At 42.6% G+C, this 23,638-nt stretch overlaps 1 protein-coding gene across 1 annotated transcript in view; it reads left to right on the forward strand.

Moving 5' to 3' along the window:
- ANO2 (anoctamin 2) overlaps positions 1 to 23,638 on the forward strand; it is a 195,485-nt gene continuing 171,847 nt past the window's right edge. Inside the window, exons 1-3 of the mRNA XM_059816887.1 lie at positions 1 to 19; positions 7,543 to 7,727; positions 10,078 to 10,470. Coding sequence (XP_059672870.1) covers positions 1 to 19; positions 7,543 to 7,727; positions 10,078 to 10,470 — 597 coding nt within the window. The remainder of the gene's footprint in view (positions 20 to 7,542; positions 7,728 to 10,077; positions 10,471 to 23,638) is intronic.

Below are 23,638 nucleotides of genomic sequence, written 5' to 3' on the forward strand. Positions count from 1 at the left end.
ATGGAAACACACACGCCCGGTAAGTTTGTTCTCTGCTTCATTGTTAATTGCTGCCTATGAAGTTGAATGGGTGGAAAGGCGGGGGGGGAACAGAGAAAGGACCCCTTTGAAAGGACTTCTGTGTCTTCTTTCAGGACATTTTCAAAAAAACAAATAATAAAAAAAAAAATCTGTGGCCCAGGTTACATACAGACAGACTGGAGATAAAACACAGAGAGTTCATTTCTTCTGAAGCCTCAGGAGTGCAGCTGTGGGTCAGTGCTGTGATCCATGTGGAAGAGACAATCGCTAGGCAAATGCCTTGTGCTGGACTTCTGCTGTTTCCATCTGCATTTGCCTTATTGCAACGCAACTCGGGGGAGCGAGCAATATCCTTTTTCAGAAGACAATGTGCAGCGGTGAGCTTTCAGCTCCCTTATGCAAGGAACAAATCTGCTCAGTGCATAAAACCTTCTGTGTTTGTGTTCTCAGTGTATGAGTTTAGAATAATGTTCAGTGCTAATACCGTGTCACTATTACTTTACTGCTACAGTTGAAAGCTCTGTGGTTGTTGCCACGTTATCTCATTGTTTCTAGGGCTGTAGCTCTGCTGTGAACTCCGAACTGTCACACAGCTCACTGAATCCTGCTATTGCTGTGCTCTCCCATCCAGTCCCCTTCCTAAAATTATTTGCGTAGCAGACCACAGTGTGCAAAGAACCATGAGATTTGATGCCTACTGCTGAGCTTTGTTGAGCTATTCCAGTGTCCTTTTGCTATCCTTGATCCTTCACTGTTGGAGTTAGTCCTGATATATGCTTTATGTCAGAAAAATCAGGTACTTTCTGTAATCTTTATGTTTAGAGAAGGATTAAAAAACAAAAAAAAAAAAAAAGGAGGGGAGTCTGTGAAGTTATACACGCAGTTGTGTTATATAGATACAGCTTCATGAAGTCTTCAGTTAATGCAGCCATTCATAAGGCAGCTCCGGTTTTTGTTTTATACTGTGTGGTTCCCACACTTATCTCCACAACTCCACTCCGTTTTCTTCGTTCTTGACCATTCAGGTTCATAGTCTTCCACCCTTTAAGAGACTGGCTTATGGTTTGTGCCAGAGGCAAGTGAGCATCTCTGTTAACTCAGCTACAGAAGGACAATGAAGCTGGTGAGGGGTCTGGAGCACAAGTCTGATGAGGAGCAGCTGAGGGAACTGGGGTTGTTCAGTCTGGAGAAGGGGAGGCTGAGGGGAGACCTCATCGCTCTCTACAACTACCTGAAAGGGGGTTGTGGTGAGGTGGGTGTTGGTCTCTTCTCCCAAGTGACTAGCGACAGGACAAGAGGAAATGGCCTCAAGTTGCGCCAGGGGAAGTTCAGGCTGGATATTAGGAAAAATGTCTTTCCTGAGAGAGCGGTGAAGCGCTGGAACAGGCTGCCCAGAGAAGTGGTGGAGTCACCATGACTGGAGGTGTTCAAGGAACGTGTGGACATGGCACTGTGGGACATGGTTTAATGGGCATGGTGGTGTTTGTTGACGGTTGGACTTGATGATCTTACAGGTCTTTTCCAACCATAGTGATTCTGTGATTCTGTGATTCCTGCTCCTAACGCTGGAGGTGAGGGCTCCTGCATATGAGGGGCTACCAAAGGAGCACAACCCCAGGTTTTACACTTATGTCTGTGACCATAGCTATTCAGGCCAGCCAAAGCCAACAAGAAGCCGTGCTCCCCCTTGCCTGCCCTTGTCTGTTTGAGGTGCTGCAATGCTGTCGTTTCTGGCAGCAGCTCAGGTACAGGCTGTCAGGGCCCAGAGCACATCGCCCCGTCTAGGCGTTTAGTTGGTCACGTTAAAAAAATTTAGCTGGCTGAGTCCAAGGCCAGCTTCTTCACCAACCAGAGCTGTTGTGAAGAAAGCTGGAAGTGAGCTGCCCTCCTTTCCTTTGGGAGCTGCTTTTAAGCTGAGGCTTTGCTGCTCGCCCCCGCCTGCACGACATCGCGGCTGAGCCGCAGCTACATCTGCACCAGGTCTCGGACCATCGCCGGTTTGGCCCTGACCCAGACCCAGCGGCTCTGCTTCCCAGCTTGACCTCAGACCTACCTTGTCACTGTTGTCTTGCCGGGGGATCACCGAGCTGCGTCCGATCCTGGGCACTGTCTCCAGCCCTGATCCTGACCTGGACTTGCTGCTCTGCATCTGGGCTCCATGTCAACGGGGTCACTCACTGCTCTGCTCTACCATGCTCTGCTCCAGGCTTGCCTTCCCGCAGGGAGCAGACAACCATAGGCCTCCTTTTCCCTAAAATGACTGTATGAGGATTGTTATTATCCTTTGTGCTAGTCAGTGAATATCCATTCACACAAAGGGCAGAGGGTTAAGGACAAGTTGCAATGTTGAACATATATTAACAGCTTCCTGAATCATTATAGCCTCAAAGCGCATGGTGATATGGGAGGAAGCTCACCTTGCGCCAGAGCTACTTCTTGTGCGCGGCTCCACCAAACTCAACACAGCTACAGCAGTTTGATTTCCTCCACCACGTCTTCAAGACTTCCATTAGTGCCTTTTAAGAATCATAGGAATTAAAGACAGACAAGGCTTTTTGGGATTGTCTCTAATGCTCTCTAATGCAGCATGGTACAAATTAAAGCAAATTTCAGATTAGAGGAAGCTTCTGGGAAATGGAAGTACAGGTGTGGCTTAGAGGAAGTGTAGATGTGGCACTGCAGGACATGGTTCAGTGGGTACGGTGGTGTTGGGTTGATGGTTGGACTTGAAGATCTTTTCCAACCTTAATGATTCTGTGATTCTGTGAAGTAACAAGGGTTAAGACAAGGTCAGAGATGGAAAAGTCCTGCTAAGGCTTAAGGTAGGCAGCACAGCCCCACACAATTCCCTGTCTACTATCCATCTTCATCACATTGTCCCAGCCATATGCCCTGGGCTAGCAGACCTCCTGGGGAATGAAATTGGGGATGCAACCAAAGGAGCAAAGAAGTGGCGCTAGAAGCAGAAAACATCATTTTTCAGCTTTGCCGCTTCCTACCTGTTCCCCAACAGCTGAGTTTCCACCAAGAGACATGAGATCCAAATTTGCAGCCTGCAGTTTGAGTGCTCATACAGAACCTCTCAGACTGCAGATGGGAAGGGCAAAACCACCTATGAGAAGTCCTGGCTTTCACAGTCTGGGTGCACCTGCCTGTCTGGACACTGTTCCAACAATCAGTTTGAAATGCCACATCCTGAGCCTCCGGGACACTCAGCAAGGAGAATCTCTGGGGTAGGAATCAGTGTATTAGTTGTGTCCCTTTACATTTGGCCATACATAACACTGTTTCCCCTCTCCTTCCCAGCCTCCTGAATATGATCAGAGAAGAAACACTCTTTATAGAGAGAACCGTCTAATGCTGAGTTTAGTTATGGGACTGATTTCAGTAGACGCAGTTAAGTAGTAGGGGACTAAACATCTAAATAGTTCTTAAACCATCCTGAAGAAAGAAATACCAGATATTGGAAATCTAATGGTCAAACTCTATCCTTCCTGTATTCAAATAAGGAGTTTGAGAACACCGCACTAATCTAAATTATCTTCAATGAAACCTACTGGACCTTTTCCTTCAAGTAATATTGAATAACGAACGGATTGCCTACGTAAAAATTTATTCCTAGACATTTCCCCTGTTGGCCTGTTTCCTTTAAGCTTGACCAAGGCTTATTTAACTAACATGCATTCCCTTGTGTCTGAAACTCTTTTAATTGAAATATTAAATAATAAGCGGTATTTTGAAGAGACAAGGGGTGGCAGCTTAAAAAAGAAAACTGCAGTGCGATGAAAATACTTGCATACTTATACAGGTGAGACTGGCTGTATTGAAATCAGCAACTATAGATGTGCATGTTCAGAAGTGAGAAGTCATTAGCTCAGTGGGAACCTAAAGAACACATGTATAACCAGGGTACAACTTTTTATTTATATATATCTCCTTTAAAGGAGATATATATGTCAAGCTACGTAGAAACAGTAAATTCAAGTAGTTCTTTTTCATACCTACTTGGAGGGTGGAAGGAATAACAAGTCTGCCAAACAATGCTCCTAAATTGCAGATGTTTTGAACAGCCTCGCAGAGAAGTCTGTGCGAGTACAGGTATACTTCTGGCTGTGGTGGCTTTCAGAAACGCAGCCCATTTCTGATACTTAACTGGAAAGAGAGGAAGATAAATGAAAGCAAGCCAGTGTCTGTGCCCTGGGTGGCCAAACCATTTACAATGTATTCTGCAAGTGGTTGTACCTATGATAATCTGACCATCTGGACCACTCATATCGAATAATTGGCTATTACTCAGGATTTAATACAGAGCTCCTAATTAGGTGGACTCCCTTAATGAATATTTCACAAGGAGTATGGTCCTTTAATACACTCTCTCAGTCCTTCCACTTTCGGCAGTATATGCAGCTTCTTTGTCGTTGCACTTTAGACAAGGAATTGGATCAAATGGTGATGTCAATTGGTGCACATGCAGCCAACCCTTAAGTTTACAAAAAGCTGAAGCAAAGGTGTGCAGAGAGACTGGGTGAGCAAGTAGATGTTTACAGGCTGTGAATTGGTGCTGGAGCTGGAGGTGGTCACTGATGTCTGTCCTGGAGGTACCTTGTCCTTGGAAGCCATTTACAACTTAAAGAAGTTTGACTGGAGGGATGGCTCCCAGGCTATTTTTCTGGAATGAATATAGTTCTTGAACATTTGCTTTCCAGGTTGATTCAAGATTCACTCTACTGCTGTTCTCTGGAGATATATATATATATGTACCAAAGCTATGCATGTGTGCATGTATAAAAATTTATATATATATGCACATACATACACACACACACAGCTTGTTTCTATTGATACTAATTCCTCTAGAATATTTACAGAATGAGAACATGCGAGGCCAGATGTCGTAAAGGCTTACAGGGTAGAATGAGGTCAGGCAGCATCTGAAGCAGAAGCCCCTGAGGCGCTGCAGTACCACAGGCAAGCACTGTCAAATGTGGAACTCATTCAGAACAAAAAGTTTTGGGTTGTGCGTTTGATTTGGGGAGATGAAAAGCTCTTGGGAGAACAGGAGTCTTCCAAATTCAGACATGGAAATTGCCTTTCCATTGAAAAACTTATTCTGACTGGAAGTCCCTGAGTGCCTCACCTGCTTACCAGTGTTAACCTCAGGTTCGTAACACGGTTTCTGAAGGTTGGGAAGCATAATGGAAATGAAATAATTTTATTATAAATGAACTGCAGGTTTTTTTCCTAGGCCCAGTTAAAAGGACTGGGAAGAAAAAAGGTCTTTGACTGTGCAAAGGTCTTGTGAGATATCCCAGGCTTAGTCTGAAAATACTGGAGAAACACTGTGCGTAGCCTTTGGGAATGAACCCTTCACTTATTAATTATTTTCCTTGGAGTTTCCCTTGTGGCATCGTTATGTGCTTCATTAAAGTAAAGCAAGTGCGAGTCTCCTTGAGAGCTCAGAAAAGGAAAACTGGTTCAAGTGCTGCAGGACCCTAATTTATTATTGATAGGAAATATAAGAATAATCATAACATTTAGGAATAAGGTTTGTGCATTTCCTTCTTTAGTGTTTTACTGGCTCCTCTCTTAGCACATGATTGTGGGTAAGTAGATTCAGCCTGTGTAGAGGGCATAGAAGATTAGCAGTGGGACGCAATGTCTGCCTTGGACTCTTGGGGAAAAAAAAAAAGAAAGAAGGGATTCAATTAAATAAGGGGCAAATATGACTTCCAGATTTTAACGATACACTCCCCCCACCCAAAAAAAAAAAAAAAGAGAAAAAAAGAGAGGCAAAGTTTTGCTATCACCATGTATAAGAATGGATCTTTTTAGATTTTCCTTGAATTATTTGAAGATGATGACCACTGCACAACTCTAGGTTTCCTGCATACAGCCACCTCCTTCAATGCTCTGCCTTTTGAGATGCAATGCGAGGTATTTCTGCCACCAGTTGGCTGTTTCAGCAATGCGGGAGAAACAGTCTTCAGTCACATGAACACTAAGCAAGAGACACAGCTGTTCCTGCCTTCCCTCTTCCCCTGTCTTCATCACCATGAGGAAGGTATGGAGGAAACTGCTCAAATTTTCCAGCGTTTTCTTATGGCAGAGAAGGGTGAAATTGCTTTCTCAAAACACAGTGCAGCAAATCTCATAGAGCAGCATCTCCCAGACTGGAAAGCAACTATACTACGCTGTTGAAGCGTCTTGTTTCCTTAGACAGAAGATGAAGGTGGGGGAAAAGAACTGCAGCATTACTAGGATTGCCAAGTAAGAAGAGATACTATGGATGTAGTGTCTCCCTGGATATATGGGAGCTGGTAAATGTTCCAGTTATTTCTTCTTCCTGGGGAAGACAAAAGTCCTGACTGGAGGGCATGGTGCTTTGTCTCTTTAGTGGTAGTGGGGCTAACTATGTAGGCAGATGGGTCTGCTACACCTGTGGCTTCCCTCTGGTAGAAAACACTAATGCTTGAAGGACCAAGCCACAGTTTTTAACCCCAATAAGCTTCTCAAAGAAACTATGGGTAAAGATCAATCAAACCCATTTCAGTTATGGCACCACTAGAGGGGGGAAGAGTATGAAACATTTGTATGTCAAAAGCGTTTCTGTACCCATTACTTTTTATCACCATCTTTTTCACTGTGCTACTGCCTGTATGGGATTGACTTTCTGCATGTCTTACCTGTGACCAAGCACTCTTCTCCTATTCTGTTGTTGCTGTACACTGCGCTACGGCAGGTATATAGCTAACCAATGGCGGTGGTGGCGGCGAACAGGGGATGGCATGTGACTCCCCACCCCCTCATCCCCTCTATTATTCTGTATTGTGACCATGTAATTTGTCAACGCAAGAGATGGGGAACACATCTAAAACTAAAGGGTTCAAGACGTTAGTCCCTCAAGCCAAAACACGTAGACGTAAACTTAGATGTACTTTATGAGAATTTCACACCATTAGATGTCTAAAAGTTAAGAGATCTTAATGGAGAGTGACCGTTAGCCAGAAGTTTTTATCTGTACCAGATAGATTTGGTCACACCCCACTAGAACTGAAAGATGGTCCATTTCAGGCCTAGTTGTAAGCCATAAGCAAACGTGACTCAGTTCGTTTGTGGTGATTTGGCTTCCATCTGGCATGAATGCTGCACCCAGAGAACCACGCACGGTGCAGTCACTGAAGACACAGAGCGTGCCCATGTCCTGGGGGGAGCTTAGCTAGCTGCAAACCACAGACTTTCCAGCTCCTAACCTCGTGACTGAAGTGCAGGAGCACAAATGCTATTGACCAACCAGGGCAGTGCTGAGCTAAAAGCAATGTTGTACCGTTGTTCTCCCTTCCCCAGCAGTTCACACATGAAGGTGCCTGCTGTTCCTCTGCAGTCGTATGCACCCCTCTCCATTTACTGAAGTGCAGCATCTGAAGTTGAATAGTGTCTATTAACCACAGCATTTCCCGTTCCTTTAGGAAACTATCTGCACAAAACCTGCTTCATGTAACAATAATTATCTGTCATTCTCAGACTTTCCTCTAGCCTCCTCACACCCAACTCTGAACAGACAGAAGACAGCAAAATCAGCAAGGGACTCTTTTTCAGCACACAACAGCAAATACCTCACAGATCCTCAAAACTGGACTTCCTTGCACAGCAGCGGGAGTAATGGAGCTTTTGAAGCACCGAGCTGTATGGAGTCCTTCAGCAGTTCTGTAAGTAGGATTTTATGTTTATTGACTTACTTAGCTCTAATGCATTTGAGATAAGGAAGAGGCTTGAAGCAGGGTGAGTGGAGCATGGTGCACTCCTCCCATGTGTTAGGCAAATCCATGCTGTACTGAGAAAAGTGACTATGCAAGTAAACTGATACTACAGCCTTAGGCAGTTCAGTAGACTCTCTTAGCATACACCAAGAACTAATTGCTACTCTAGTAGTCTCACCAAGCTTTTCTTAATTATTTACTTTAGCCAAAATCCTTCAGAGCAGGAATAGGGTGGTTGCTATTAGCCCTAGTGTAGGAAAAGCTCTGCAGGTTGATGACTAAATTGGCTATCCCTGTGCAAACCCTGGGCCAGCACATGCCCAGGTGTTAGTGTGGGCTGGATTGGAAGGTGGAAGCGTAGTGTGATTGCGGTCATCAGAGCAGAGCTGTTGTTAGAGGAGAGACCTCTTGGGGTATGTATGTAGCAATATATTGGCTATTAGAGGACTAGAATAAAATTGTCATGAAATGCCAATCTTACCTTCCTGTTTTCTTATTGCTTGGTGCACTGGCTACTTGTCTTGGAAATGTCAAGAAGCAATGAATCTGGGACTGAAGATGGTAATTTAAATCACTGATTCTGACTTTTACAATGGTTGTGAGAGAGGAGGAGAGAAAGATCTTGGTAGTTCCTTCAGTGACATTTTGCAAATTGCAACTTATTTGTGTTCCTCCCTAATAAGGTCTTCTTGTGCCAGAATGTCACATGGTGAGGCAGATAATGTCCTTGCTGAAATCTGTGGGAATTTTGATTTGTTTTCTGTGCAATAGATACCCATAATAATGGGGATGCCACTTTGCTGCCAAGAGTGAGGCAAAGAGTCAACTGAGAGGGAGGGAGGGTGAGGCATTGTTTTATCTCCTCATCCTTTTATTCTGTGTAACTCCAGCAACATCAAATGTTGCTATGGTGCTCTCTCAGGTGGCCGGGATGTGGCAGCTGGCTACGCACAGGTAATAAACAGGAAAACCTCTTAGTGACTTTTCATTTTCTCCAACCTCCTTGTTCCCTCTCCTACGTTTTGTTTGTGCTTCTCATTTCTGCCCACACTTGCCAGTAAGGGAGGAGAGGATGCTTAGAGCTCATCTTCTCCAGAGTCAGCTAATGCATTGTGTTGTGCCAGTGACCTGGAGGTGGTGACATCATTACTTCTGCGCTGTATAGTGTGAAACTCTCTGGAAGGGAGACTAGAAATCTGCAACGGGTTATACTTCACTGTGGCAGAGATGGATCCAGGAGGTTTGCATGGACTGCCTGTGAGTACTATATGAAAATGTATCTAACTAGGAAATGGGGAATTGCAATAAAATGCTATCTCCCAAGCAGTTTTCTACTCTGCCAGAATGTAGTGCTGACTGTAAGTTTAGATATGCCTAAAGGGACTATATATACACTTCACACATAAAGTCTGTGATAAGTGAAATGCGCAGAACAGATTATTTGGTGATAATTCCGTGAAAGAATGAAGGATGTAGTATGCATATAAAACCAAGATTTATTTAGTGATATGGTGACTGAAGCTACTTTGTGGGAAACTAAGTGAAGTAAAGCAATGAAAAAGAAGAACTTGAGAGATGTTGGCTTATATATATAACCCATATATATTTATATATAATATATAAATGTGTATATATAAATTTATGTAATACCTTCAACAATTTGTGTTGTGTTAACAAAAGAGAAAACTGCCATACAGCATGCTTGCTGTATGGCAATGCATATGTATGGCAATGAATGCTTTGCATTCAGGACTACCAGTGTGTGTAAAGGAAGGGGAAGTAGAGAGAGAAAGAAATCTGTAACTGATACCTGTCAAGATTTTGCGTGTACAGTCGCCTACAGGACTACTTCCCGCACGTAGGTTTTTGCTTCACTCCCTTGCCCGGCTTTCCTCCACAGTACACCCTTTCTTATACCCCAATCTGTAATGGGATCCTTATTCCCGCTCCTCAATCCCATTTAAAACTGTGAGTGCCTTCTACTGTATGGTCTGTGTATGTGCAGGACAGAGAGACAGCATTGGTGTGTGCCTCTGTACACACCCGTCAGGTAGGTATCCCGTGTGTGGGCATGAGACCGCTATCTTTAGCCACTCTCATTTGTTTACGGTTGGAGGAGGTCAACGGGACTTGATCTGGTCTACGGAGTGTCCGTTTATAGGTCATACCTACCCCCGTCTGACCTCCAGTTTTGACTCTGCGCAGCTTTACGTCCTTGTGTGGAGACAGACCCCGGGCCTGGCTGCTTCTTGGGCTTTTTGGCTTTCTTGTCTGTGAGACTCATGTGTTTCTCTCCTAGATTATAAACAACTACCTGGATGGGACGCAAGGAGGGGCCGTGGACAAGGCGTCTCTCAGTGGCATGCATTTCAGGGACAACAAGAGAAAGGTCGACTATGTGTTAGCCTACCACTACCGAAAACACCTCCCCCGGCACCCGCCTGGTGTGGGATCACCGGAGCCAATGCGCGGATCTGCCTCCTTGGCCCTGGTTTCGAACGGAGGGGCCGGGAAGGGCTGTGCTGAGCCACCGCAGCAGGATGGTGGCCAGCATGCCCGGCCAGGTCTGCCGGGGGAGCGGCCGATCGAGCTCGGCCCACTGGACACCCTGGAGGAGGAGAAGCGGCTGCAGCGGGAGGAGTACGAACGCAACCTGGTGGAAGCGGGGCTGGAGATAGAGAAAGACCCTGAGGTAAGAGGGGGAGAGTTGCTCCTCACACGCGGCGCCGCGTGCCCTGACAGGTAATAACTGCTTCGGTGTCGGAGGTGGCTACATGCAGGATGTAACCATGGCCAGGCCGTACTGGCGGGGCAGCCCGGTGGTGACTGGGTGCCCAGAGCATGGCTGCTTGCTCTCCCTGCCAGTGAGGTGAGCCAGGGAGACCAGGAATCAGAGAATCACAGGATCACTATGGTTGGAAAAGACCTGTAAGATCATCAAGTCCAACCATCAACCCAACACCACCACGCCCACTAAACCATGTCCCACAATGCCTCGTCCACATGTTCCTTGAACACCTCCAGGGATGGTGACTCTACCACCTCCCTGGGCAGCCTGTTCCAACGTTTCACCACTCTCTCCATAAAGAAATTTTTCCTATATCCAGCCTAAACCTCCCCTGGCACAACTTGAGGCCATTTCCTCTCGTTCTGTGGCTAGTCACTTGGGAGAAGAGACCAACACCCACCTCCCCACAACCCCCTTTCAGGTAATTGTAGAGAGCGATGAGGTCTCCCCTCAGCCTCCTCTTCTCCAGGCTAAACAACCCCAGTTCCCTCAGCCACTCCTCATAAGACTTGTGCTCCAGACCCCTCACCAGCTCCGTTGCCCTTCTCTGGACATGCTCCAGCACCTCAATGTCCTTGTAGTGAGGAGCCTGGCTATGGCCATGCGTTAGGGCCCGGCCTGCCTTCATTCCTGCCCCGCATTAATGTTAACTGAGAGGCAAATCACACCCGTGCTGACTCTGAAGAACATATGCTGCTTTCCTTCTAACACAGCCCTACTGACTCCCCCACTGTCGCTTCTGCAGCCGCAGCAAGTGCAGGATGTCCGGGAGGTATGTCTCACGACCAGCCTGAGGAGCTAATCCTGAAGACAGCTTGTTACTGCTGAACAGTAGTTCAGTACTGAGCATCCCTGGGTCAAATGCTGCCGTCGTGGCAACACCCAGTTAGGGATCTGAAGGAATATGTTGTACAACCTATTTTCAGACATGCCTAAAATATGGCGTGAAGCCAAGAAGAAGATGGCGGGGGTGTTTCGGTATTGCTTGGTTCTTGCTGCCTGGGAAATACGTGGTTGTTACTGTTGTTTAATGCAGTATTGAGTAGCAATTTCAGTCTTACTTTAGTAGAAAACTTATTTCTTTATCTAAATGTTCTCATTGTGGCTTGTGGTGAACACACTTTTCTTTCAAAAAATTGTGTTTACATTTTAATATTGTTTAAATGAGAAAAGCTCTGAAGTGATTTGTTGGTACACAAAGTGCTGTTATGACATTCCATCTTTCCTCAGAATCACAGAATCACAGAATCAGTACGGTTGGAAAAGACCTGTAAGATCATCGAGTCCAACCTGAAAAAAAAAAAAAAAAAAAAAAAAAAAACCCAAAAAAACCACAAAAAGAAAAACCACAAAACCCACGCCACACAACAACAACAACAAGCCACAACCGACCCAACTCCACACAGCACCATGTCCATCAAGCTACATCCCACAATGCCACATCCACACGCTCCTTGAATACCTCCAGGGAGGGTGACTCTACCACCTCCCTGGGCAGCCTGTTCCAATGTTTCACTAAATAACTCGGTGATTTTCAGTGTGACTCTTAGCTTTCTTCCCAGCCATACATAAGCTTTGTGTCATTTTCCTCATTCCACCTACAAAATGAACAGCTCCTACGCTGCAACAGTAGAACCTCCCAGGCTCTAATGTATTTATTCTTGCCATATGTGCGTGATGTTGGAAAGCGCTGTGGTTGTATCAGCTGGGAGCTGTGGTTAGGTTACTTGACTGCAGCCAGTCGGTCAGTTGAGCATGGGTCTTCCAAATACTACGTTGATGCACTGAGGGCTGTGCTATCCCTTTGGGCCCCTTTGAAAGCCACGGATATTTATATCCGTTGAAGGGAAGTCCCTGCTGGGTTCTAGTTTTAGGTGCTCTATTGGTTTTGACACCGAATTTAAGAAACTGATGGCTTTTTTTCAGAGGTGCTGAGAACTTACAGCTCGTATTGCTTTCAGTGTAACCAATCAACACTTCCAAAATGTGGACCACGTTGCAGGATGCATCTGAAAATTTCAGTCTAGCTGACTTGGCATAGCGTATGCATGTTAAGTCACTGGCAGGAATAGAAAGAAATAGAAAGGCCTTTTGACTCCGAACATTTTCGTTGCTCAGTTTGCCAAGTTGCAGGTGGCTATGGGTTGTATTTCACCACACAGCCTGGCTGAGCCATCCTTGCACTGAACAGAAAAAAAGCAATCTCAGATCCTGATTCTTTTATGCTAAGCATTGGGGTTAAGGTTCAATGCTGCTAACACATGACTATCTTACTGCTGTGATTTTTTTTTATAGCAAAATTGCATAAACCCCAGGAGAAGAGCTGTTTTTGGAGGCTTCTTTCAGTTCTGAATTTCATCAGAACCTGAAAAGTCTAGCAGGAGATTTGGATTTGATTATTCAACTCATTACTTCCCATAAGTCCAGATGGATTCAAATTCTGGTTCGGACCCCTTCCAAGTGGTGATGCGCACTTTTAAATAATATGCAAAGTAAATAAATGATGTCATAGAGAGCTGATCAAGAAAAAACTTTTTGTCGCGGTTTTCCTTCTGAAGGGGAAAAGGCTTGTTGTAAATGAACTGGAAAGTTCTGAGGAAATTACTTGGTGATCAGTTCTTTTATGGGAAAAATTAATGGATTTGGAAAATGACAAAAAATGTAATCCCATCACTTCTCTATCTGTATATGTGTATGTGTGTAGTCACTCCTGTCGTTATCACCCCCAACAAAAAAGCTATCTAATCAAAAGGGGAAAGTTTTTTTCCCTCCAGAATCTCCTGAGAAACTGGAAGGGACTATGCATTATCCTTTTTCTTCCCTGCCCAAGACATGTGGCTTTTACTTCCTTTTCTTTTTCTCACTTGGCTGGGTTTTTTCCTCCTGTTAGTTAGTTAACTCCTGTTAAAACATGCTGAAGCTGCTGTCTTGGTTATCTTGCTGTGAATTTTATAGAACATGCTGATCAGGCACATGTGAAGGGTACAGCCAGCTTTATATGTTGATTAAAATTGTGTGTTGAGCTGGTATGAGAACAACTTCCGATTTTAATGCTAGAAAAAATATGTGTCTATAGGTTCATTAAACTCAGAACAATCTTAATCACAGCATGCTGTATTTTTGGTCTATAACACAGTGGACTTTCAACTGGTACATTTCTAGTGATTTATGCCAAACATGCAAGTTTGGGTTTTTTTTGTTTCAGTGCTACTATAACAAGTGGATCTTTTTCATACAGTATTGTTGGAAGTTGAGACATATTCTCTAATACATATCTCACTCTTGCCCTATGTTATGAACCAAGTCCTACGATGAGTCTGATCTGTTCAGAGGGCTGGCTGCAACCGTAACTCAAAACAGTCCTCTGTGCTGCAGGTCCTGTATGAGGGATTCCACTTTTGGACCCTTGGGTTAGAGCAGACCTTGATTTCCCTACCTTGTGTCACCTGCATACAGTCTTGCAAAGAAAAATCTTCATTTAAGAACAATAGGAGATCCTGAACACAATCTCTTTCCTGAAACAGCACCAGTTTTTACCTGAAGCAGTAGCGATAGAGAGGAAGAGGGCAAAAGGGTATCTGCTATGCCTGTGGTCTTCAATGAACATCTCTGCGCTGTCCTTTCTAAGTGGCCTATAATAGCTATACAGCTAAAAAAATTATCTTTGATAGGGCCTATGTAGTTCGGGTTCTTGCCAACCTCATTGCTTGAACTAAAAAAAAACCCAAACAACAAAAAAAAAGGGAACAAGCCATTGTCCTTTTTCTACTGATATTGTGGGAGTCATGAAGGATATATTCACTGAATAACATAGCTCGTTCAGCATTTGATGATTTCTGAGGGCGTCTGTCTTCTCATGGCTGGAAGGTTGCTTAGTCTATGATTTTGGTTAACCCTACTTTGTAAAGACTGTAAGCTTGATTAACCTAAATCAACTAAGCACAGCATCTTTTGCATCGGGCTACTCAGTCTGCTAACCTCACAGGATATTGGAGTTCCTCGAGAAGCTGCTTTTGTAGGCTAAAACTATATGTCAGGAAGTTCATCTCTAGGAACACAGGATAGCTTTATGACAATTTAAAAATCTTTATTTCTAGAACTATCTTTTTGAAAAAGCGGGATTTTCTGTGGTGTTTGTTAACATATGATGTTAATACGGTTGTTATAAGCTGAATAACTAGGGACAAACAGCTTTCTCATTTGTACTGCCAATTCATCATGTAAAAGAATAGAGACAAGAAAATAAATGAAGATATATAATTTTTATGTGGAGAGGGGAGTATTACTCTTTTTAGGCATGTGGAAAATAGGCAAGATTATGGTCTGTCTTGATATCCACCCAGTTATTATTAGTCAATTAAGTGATTTTTCACTAGTTTTCAACTTCCTTATAACTTTCTATGATTTGTTATTGCTGTCCTCCAGAGAAACTTTGTTCTCTCTTAATACAACTTCGGGTTTTTTTGTTTTTCTGTTTTTAAACTGACATATTATTTTGCATGCCCGAGACAAAGTGCACAATGAAGGCAATGGGCATGAAGGTGAATGTTACAGCTTTTTCCTCTCTAATGGGACATTGAGTACGCATCGTGATGGGTGATGTAATGAGATTTGACAACCTTCTTACCATACTCCCTGGTAAAGTCATACCTGATCCATAGCATGTATTCATGTGTTATAGCAAATATTGCCACCATCAGCTTTCAATCCTGATATTCCATGTGCCAGAGACCGTAAGTGGCAGAGCAGGTTTAGGAGCTATTTGGCTGATTATCTTCTCTTGAAATCAAAACATTTGGGTGGTCCACTGTAGCCGGTGCTCATGAAAACAACTGAATTAGTGTAATTTAGGGTTATGTGGAAGTGATATTTGATGGAAAGAATAAGACAGAAGAGGAAACTCTCTATTCACATCTGATGACAGCAGCATAGCAACGCAGAACTACTGTTTTGCATAGTTTGATATGAGTAAAAGTAATGTTTGCATCTGTGACTGCTCTGTTTGACCAGCCTACGAAGTTAGATAAAATAAGCCTGCTGTTGACTCTTGCAAGCGTATGTAGAATTAACTACCTTGTATTTTACATTACATAGTGACTAATACAGCCCCCACTAATACAGATCCTGTAAACACTTATGCTAATCTGCACAGTGTAAGCATTTGCAGGATTTGCATCCTGTGCTTCAAAGTAACACAGTTAAAAGTACAGTAAAACTCTTTTTCCAAGATGTCCATACCACAACCCAGATTCTTTGGCATGTCTTTGTAAACTGCGAAGGAATGCCAGTAGGTCACATTTACCCTTGTGATCTAGCTGCCAGAGCCATAACAGTCATCTCCAAATAAATCCTATTTAACACTAGTGGCACAAGTCAAATTTTGCACTGGATACACAAATAATTTCCTGAGATAGGGCCACCTTAAGAGTACCCTCAGATATTCCACCTTGATTCCCAGGAAGGGCAATAAATACCATTGACACTGCAGGTAGTTCTTGGGGGTGAATTTCTTTTTTTTTTTTTTTTTTTTTGTTCCTGGGGAAACTGATTGTTGTGTTTCACCTAATGTGGAGCACCAGTAGTTCACATGAATTTGAGTTGTACTGCTTCTTTAATGACTGCAAATGCAACATGTACTGTATTCAATTAGTATTATGTATGGCAAAGCATAATAGGAATAGAATAAGAAGACACTGGAGATGCACCTTGGCATTCTGACAAAGTAGGGTCATTTTCGAGCACATGGGAAATGAAATGTACTTTGCTAAATAGCATTTAGGAGATGAAAATACCTTTTAACGGGAAGATGATGACAATTTTAAAACCGAGTGTAAATTACTCTCCAAGAAGCTCATCTACCTTGAATTTTCAAGCTAGCATAGTTTTAAGGATGTCTGATTAAACTCTGTTGGCTACATTACACTTTAAGGCAAGGAAGTCCTCTAAGGTCCTCAGTGTGTCAGCTTATGCAGTACTGTCAATAAGAACACTTCTGATGATGGTGGTCATGACTGGATTTTTCTGCTTGATATTCCAAAGCATGTTTTTGAATTTTTGTGTAAAAAACCGAACCAAACAAACAAACAAAAACCCCAAACCCAAACAAAAACGCCTAAAAAACCCAAAACAAGGAAGCAAACAAAACCAAAAAACCCTCCAAATCCCAAGCACCACCCCCCTCCCCAAACCAACCAGCCAACTCCCTGCACCTGAACCAAAGCAAAACTTAGGGTGCTACAGTTAGATTTTATCTATGGGATGGAATTGCACTGTTTTGTCTCAATAAGGTGCTCCCCATTTGCCAGTGGCAGAAGGCTTTATCTTTTGTCTTCTGCCAGCTGTGAAGGGCAAGAGTAGGTGAAATAATATCATGGTACATTATTCAATGCATAGGGGCTTTTTCTTTCTCTGTCTCCTCTATCTCCACTTCTTGCTGAGGACACTTCTGTTGAGCAGTGCTATCAATATTCTAGCTATATGAGTTGTTTTCTTGGATCTGCTGTGTTCCCTAATATCCCATTGTTGTCATATGTAGCTTATTTTAATGTCAATACATTTCATTGAGAGAAAGTGGAATTCCAATGGCCAAGAATTTAATTTATTTGAATAGAATATTTTGTTCCTTGACAAAACATTTTTTTAGGTATAAAGTGTTTCAAATTTTAGTTAAAACGTTCTGGATATTTCTTAATTTAGTAGTAATTAAGAGCCTAAATAAAATGATGTCTTTTTCCAAGATTTATCAATGTGATTTTCAGGTAATTCCAAGAAAACCATGTCATGTCCTTAGTACATGTGAGACATCTTGCAAGTATTCAACGTGAATGTTACAGTTGTCTCAAAATGTTCATTCATCTAAAGTGAAGAGGAAAGCTTAATAGTAGCTAACATTAATTTTAGAAGGATAGGGAAATTTGATATGACTCCAAGACCTTTATCCGTATTAACGAACACCTGCTAAAGCCAATGACAATGCATACAGAGTAATGTAGTATTGGAAGGAGACTGGAGTCTTTTGTGCTGTAGGTCTTTGGACTTTGTATTGCATGGTCTCTTAGTACAGCACTCGGAACAAGGTAATACTTCTTCAGGGGCCTCTTAGTGTATCTATTATATAAATATTTGATGATTATTTTTCAACAACTCTAGTTACAGTAGCATTAATTAGCTAAAACATGTTCTGCTCCTGTATGTTACTTATATGGGGCTGAAATGTAATACAGAGCTCTTATAAAATTAAAGCTGAACAAGCAAGGCAAGGTTTTCAGTGATAGTGAAGCGGACATGATGAAAATATTGACAAGTTGATTAACTATTTAAGAGGAAATTATGTCTCCATTTTAGAGAGGATTTTGGAGCAGCCCCCTGGGAGTTAGGTGTGGCTCAATCAGTATTAAAATAATGATTCATGATAACAGATGGCTAGGTAGAATGGCTTGTGCTGCCAAAGCTGAAAAGTCCATACTGTGAATCCTGTTTTTTAATGATTGTGTTGTGACTTGAGTAGATGAATGGGCAGACAGACTCTGTGTATTTTAATTAACATCCAGACACTTAATGCTCATCTATCAGATATGTCAGTCAAAATGGCTTCCGAGGGATTTAGAGACATTGAAGAGATGTACAAAAATGGGCCTGTATGCTATCGATAACATTTATAGGGCTCTTGTGCCAGCAATGATAAATCTCATCAATTGTCTGCAGGTTGGGAAACGAAGGCATCAATATCTTGAGTTTCAGATGGTGGTAGATTTGGGGTGTGCATTCTGGTGATATTTACAATGGGAGCTGGGCAAGAAGTATCCTATTTTTACATAGATTTTTATGTAATGTCATTTCTATCAGACTTGCCCAGTAAAAATGGCAAATAGCCTCCCGAATGTGTGTCTCCATTTCACTGTGTCCCATGTTGAGTTCTGTCACCTGCTGGACGAGCTACTTCCATTTCTACAAACTGCTAGATAGATGAGAAGCCCACAGAAATGGCTTATACATCTCTGCTAGGGCATAGCAGGGAGAGGACTGGACACTTGTAGGATAGGGGTTGTAAAGTAACAAAATCAGCTGCTTGGCTTGTTTGCAGATGAATCCATGAAAACACTTTTTAATTATCAGTGGTCTTGTTTGCAGCAGAAATTTTAATCTGCAAATTAAATCCACGGAGACAATTTGAAGAGCAATACAGGAAGCCCTGAGGGATGCCACGCTGCTCTGATGACGCTGCAGTAGCTAAAGTGCCTGCAGAGGAGACTTGGAGGTTGAAGTAGTGATAATTTCTGCGAGCTGTTTAAACCAGTGCAGTTTGAATAGTAGTTTCATGAAAATAAAGTGTCACAGAATCATTAAGATTGGAAAAGACCTGTAAGATCATCAAGTCCAACCATCAACCCAACATCACCATGCCCACTAAACCATGTCCCGCAGTGCCACATCCACACGTTCCTTGAACACCTCCAGGGATGGTGACTCCAAGTCACCAAGTAGTACACTTGAGTCACTGCTACACTTGGAGTCACTACTCCAGATAGTACAATAGGAGATAGTTTGGGGATTTTGGTCCTGGGATTTGTTGCTTTTGTGGCCTTTTAAAGGACAGAAATCATGCTGCTGTTGATTGGGGTGAGGAATCAGTTCCTACAGGTCCTGGACGAGAACTGCCCCAACTGCAGTACCTGCTGCCCGATGCATCTCAACCTATTCTTTGGCAGCAGAAGAAATCCTGAATTTCAGAGATTCTTCTTTTGTAGGGGAAATGGGACTTCCTTTTCTTTGCTGTCCCCAGGCAGCTGCCCGCTTTGTCTATAGCAGCAAATAGGCCCATAGGTATCTCTGATACCAAAGGAGTGATTGCTTCCACATTTCTGCTGATTGAATAGTTGCTGTATGATTTTGTCATTTTTTGAAGGCATTGTTTCGTAGTCATGATTTCGCACCTCATGCAAAGGAAAGCAGGGACATCTACCTGCAACTCCTTTGCGTAAATGAGAGACGTTGAGAATTCTACCTGGGAATGGATGCAACGCTGTAGATAAGTGCTCACTGTTTTCAATATGTTACTTTTATACACATATACATTCATTTACGTACTGTTTTATGATGTTGTTATGAAAGATCTGAGCTAGGATGGTGCCTCTCTTTTGTTGCCTCATGCTTTTTGGCCTGTATGAAAGCAGATGAAAAGGCATTCTCTGTCTGAAAACCCTATGTCTCAGAGACAAAAAAAGAGAAACAAGGACTACAATGAGAGAGAAATTGATTTTGCTTATGTTGATGGAAAAAAGAGGGAATAGGATTTGTTCTTGAGTCACTTCTTTCTCTATGGAAGATGAGAGTGAGGCACATCTTCCAGTGAGCAGAGATAGTGTTCTCTTCCAGAGCCAGGGAGAGCAAACCAGAGGTGCCATGCCTTCTCACTGCAGGGCAAAAAACCAGTTTCAAGTAAAGCAGTGAACAGTTTCTTAGAAAGGGATCTTCCACCTCTGCTACTTCTGTTTTGGCCTCTGATGCAACTGGCTGTGGAAAAGCTGTCACAGTCCAGAGCTTCTGGATTGTCATAGTGTTATTTTTTTCTCAGCTCACAAATAAGAGCGAAATCTAAACCATTTTTATGGAAGTGACAGTGAATAATCTTGAATGGCTTAGCTGGGGGCCAGGGTAGTGGAGGAGTTAGAAATTAAAACTGGAATGTCACAGAGAGAGAGAGAGAAGAATAATAAAAAAACCCCTGCAAGAACATGAAAAGGAAAGAAAAAATCCTCTCAATCAACCAACCAATGGTACCATGGCACCTGTGCCAAGGGAATGCCACAAAGTGACATTCACCAGCTTCTGCCATCTCAGATTCAGGAACGGATTCCAGCAGAGAAAAGGCTGGGGGGTATCTGACTATGGAAATTAGTCTTTGAAGGATAGGACTGTCTTATGGGAAAAAAACAACTGTTCGCATATGTGTGGAGTGAGGGGGTGGAATTTGCTGTCTTTAGCAGATCCAGGGAAAGGTAACATAAATAATGACTCAGGCTTGGGATGCTTTTCACATGTTTTGGACTCTTTTAAGGTCTTCTTGCTTTACTGATGACTTTAATGACTATGTGTGTCATTCTGCCCAAATTTAAGTTATTAAAAGGCCTGTTGCTCGTGACATTATGACTAGACAGGCAAGCATATTTGTCCAGGAAGAGAGCCGCTATAGGGAAGGAATTATTCCCTTCCAGATGCACAACTAGACATTTTGTGGTGTGTACAATTTAAAATGTTATATTGTATATGAGAAGGAGGCATTTTGGAATGAAATCTGGATTCATATTCAAGCTGTTAAGCATGGATAGTGGAAGGGTCTTTCAAAGAAAAAAAAAAAAGTACTTTTCCCTTAGAAATCTGAAAGTCCTCTTCAAAACAAACTGTTTCTTAAATCCTTTGTAGACCTAAGTTCTAGGTAGAGGCTGAGCTCCAACAACTCAGTAGTAGTTTGTATGGATGAGCGCAGATTTAGTGGGAGGAAGCTGTCATAGAGGGAAGTATTAGTTAACTGTCCCACTTTTACTGCAAGATGACAAGAATCTGAACATAGAAGTGGAGGGAGAAGCAAAGAGCGCGGTTCACTGCTCTACGTGCTGGGTCTGTATGGGAGCCGACAAGGAGTCCAGTTTTTGCTTGTATTTGGACTGTGCTGATGGTGACTGGGGTCATCTATAGCTTCTGTAGCTTGGGGATGCTCTGTTACTTTCCAGTTGTCAAAGGATCTGTTTTGGCCACTGGAAACAGCAGCAATACAACTCCTCCAGTTTTCCTGTCCATTTCAAGTATGGCACAAAGTTACTGTGCAAACGCCACGCTACCTGAGAACTTCACCCATTTGTATCACCAGAGGTAGCATTGTGAAAACAAATACTATCTCACTTCTTAATTTTTTCAGTGAAAAGGAGTGAGGGTTGGTCGGCATGATCCGATTTTAATGAACTTATTTGCAGAATGACAATGTCATTCAAGAGGAAACAGGAGAAATCTGAACCCACACAAGGTTTTTGAAGGCCTGACTTATTTTACTTCGATGTAAGAGTGAATATGTTTGATGGTTCCTGAACGGCAGCTTCTGAATATTGTTTCTTATTTCAAAAATGTTCAGCATCTAGTTGCTCTTAGCAGTGGGAACTGTTGGATGTATAGTACCTGGGAACACTGCAGCACTTCATGTTTCTAAAAATAGTTTCAAGAAGCTGCCTTTTCAATCTGGTAAAAGTTGCATTTATGTTTTCCATTTTTAAGACAAATAGAAAAAAATCAATATACTGTCATAATTCATAGCCACCATGATGGCATCTGCATTGTTACAATGTTATGATGCGTTCAGGCACCTGCTCACAGAAGTTCTTCCCTCCCTTCCACAATGACCTCCAGGTCTACATAGATGAAGGCAGCGGTCTTGTGGTTCTGCAAGAACCAAGGTCACTTCCCTCTCTCCAGTGTGGTCTGGACTATGTACTGTAGCGCGCTGTCCCTCAAAGGGGCTTGGCTTGTTAAGCATTTAACACACCACAGATTCAGACTTCTGGAGGAGGAAAGACCTTCAGCTACAGCTTAGTCAAACTGAGATGGGTTCTCTGTAGAAACCATAGTTCTTCGAATGCCTACCTCCTGAAAAAAAGGAAACTGTGATACATGGGCCATATAGAAGGTTGTAATCAGATTGTTTTCAGCTAGAAGTATCTTTGCCAGTCATTGTAAGGTTTTTGAAATCATAGGACAATGCAAATAATTCAAAACTGTATCACACATTTGTTTCTGTTTTTCCAGATCAGCAATTACTTTGGTCTGAATAGAACAACGCAGAAAAAAATTTTGGCAGAGTGGCATCAGGCTGCACAATTCCCATCAATGTTAATGGGAGTTAGGTGACTAAATCCCCATGCACAGCATGGAAAATTTACCCTTCGGAGTAAATTCTCTTCTTGATACATAGGGCTGATAACTGTGTGCACATTAGTAAGTCTCCCTGATGTGTACAGGTATGTGATCATGCTGATAGGCCAAAGAAAAAATCATGTAAGAGCTAGAAACTGATTTCTGTGAAGTTATTCCAGGTTAGCATTAGCGTAACAATGATTTCATCACCTGAAAGAAAGCAGTTGGACAAAATTATTTGTTTTGAACAGGTGTATGGATTTTTATTTGTTGTTTTTGTGGGCTGCTTTTTTTTTTTTTTTAATGGAGATGGTGGATACGTTTGCTTTAGCTCCATACTCAAGCTCTATCATTTAGAAATTAATTCATCATTTCACTGCTGGCTTTCCCTTCAATTCCTTGATCTCTGTAATCATTTTAGAGCATTATTGAATTCACTAAAAGGATTGAGACCTATATATTATACTTCTAAGAAAATTCTTCAGGTAGAGTTAGGTAGATGACCTTGGGATTTCATAAGATGTCTAGTGGTAAAGTAAATGAACAAAATGTATTTGAGAGAGAACGAGCTACTGGTAGGAGAAGAAATGAAGCTATGTAGACTGATATTCCTTCTTATCTTTGAAAACAGCAAACTTTCTAGGGGGAACACAAAGACACGCTTAGAAGCACTCTCTTGAAAATGTAGAGGTGGCCATTACTTTCTGTAGGTTAGTGCCAACATTGAGTACACTGGAAGAATACCAACGTCTTTCTCTTCCAGAGGAGCACAGTGCACTTCCCTTAGTCCTGGCATCACTTTACCAGCTGGGAGATGCGGTATTTGTCTGCAGGCTTTGTCTACATGTTCACCAAACTCAGTCATGGTTTACCTGGAGTAATTTAGTAATAAAAAGAAAATTTAGCAACTCAGAAATAGAGAATATATTCAAGGTCTTGCAAATACTTAAGCAGAACTCCAAGCTGGCACCTCCAAAGTGCTAGTTCAAACTACTGTTATTTTTCCTTAATTCCTTCAAAATGGGGAAGGATATCCCTGCCCATCCTATGCTTAGGATTTTTCTCCAAGTCACTCAGAGTCCTAACTCTGCTCACATTGAAACTGGCCACAGGATTTGAAGGATTACTTATCTTTCCTTGTGCTTTGAAAGAAAGTTTCAAGTCCAGTGCA

This window comes from Gavia stellata, chromosome 4 (assembly GCF_030936135.1).
Source record: "Gavia stellata isolate bGavSte3 chromosome 4, bGavSte3.hap2, whole genome shotgun sequence".
In the NCBI taxonomy this organism is placed as follows: Eukaryota; Metazoa; Chordata; class Aves; order Gaviiformes; family Gaviidae; genus Gavia; species Gavia stellata.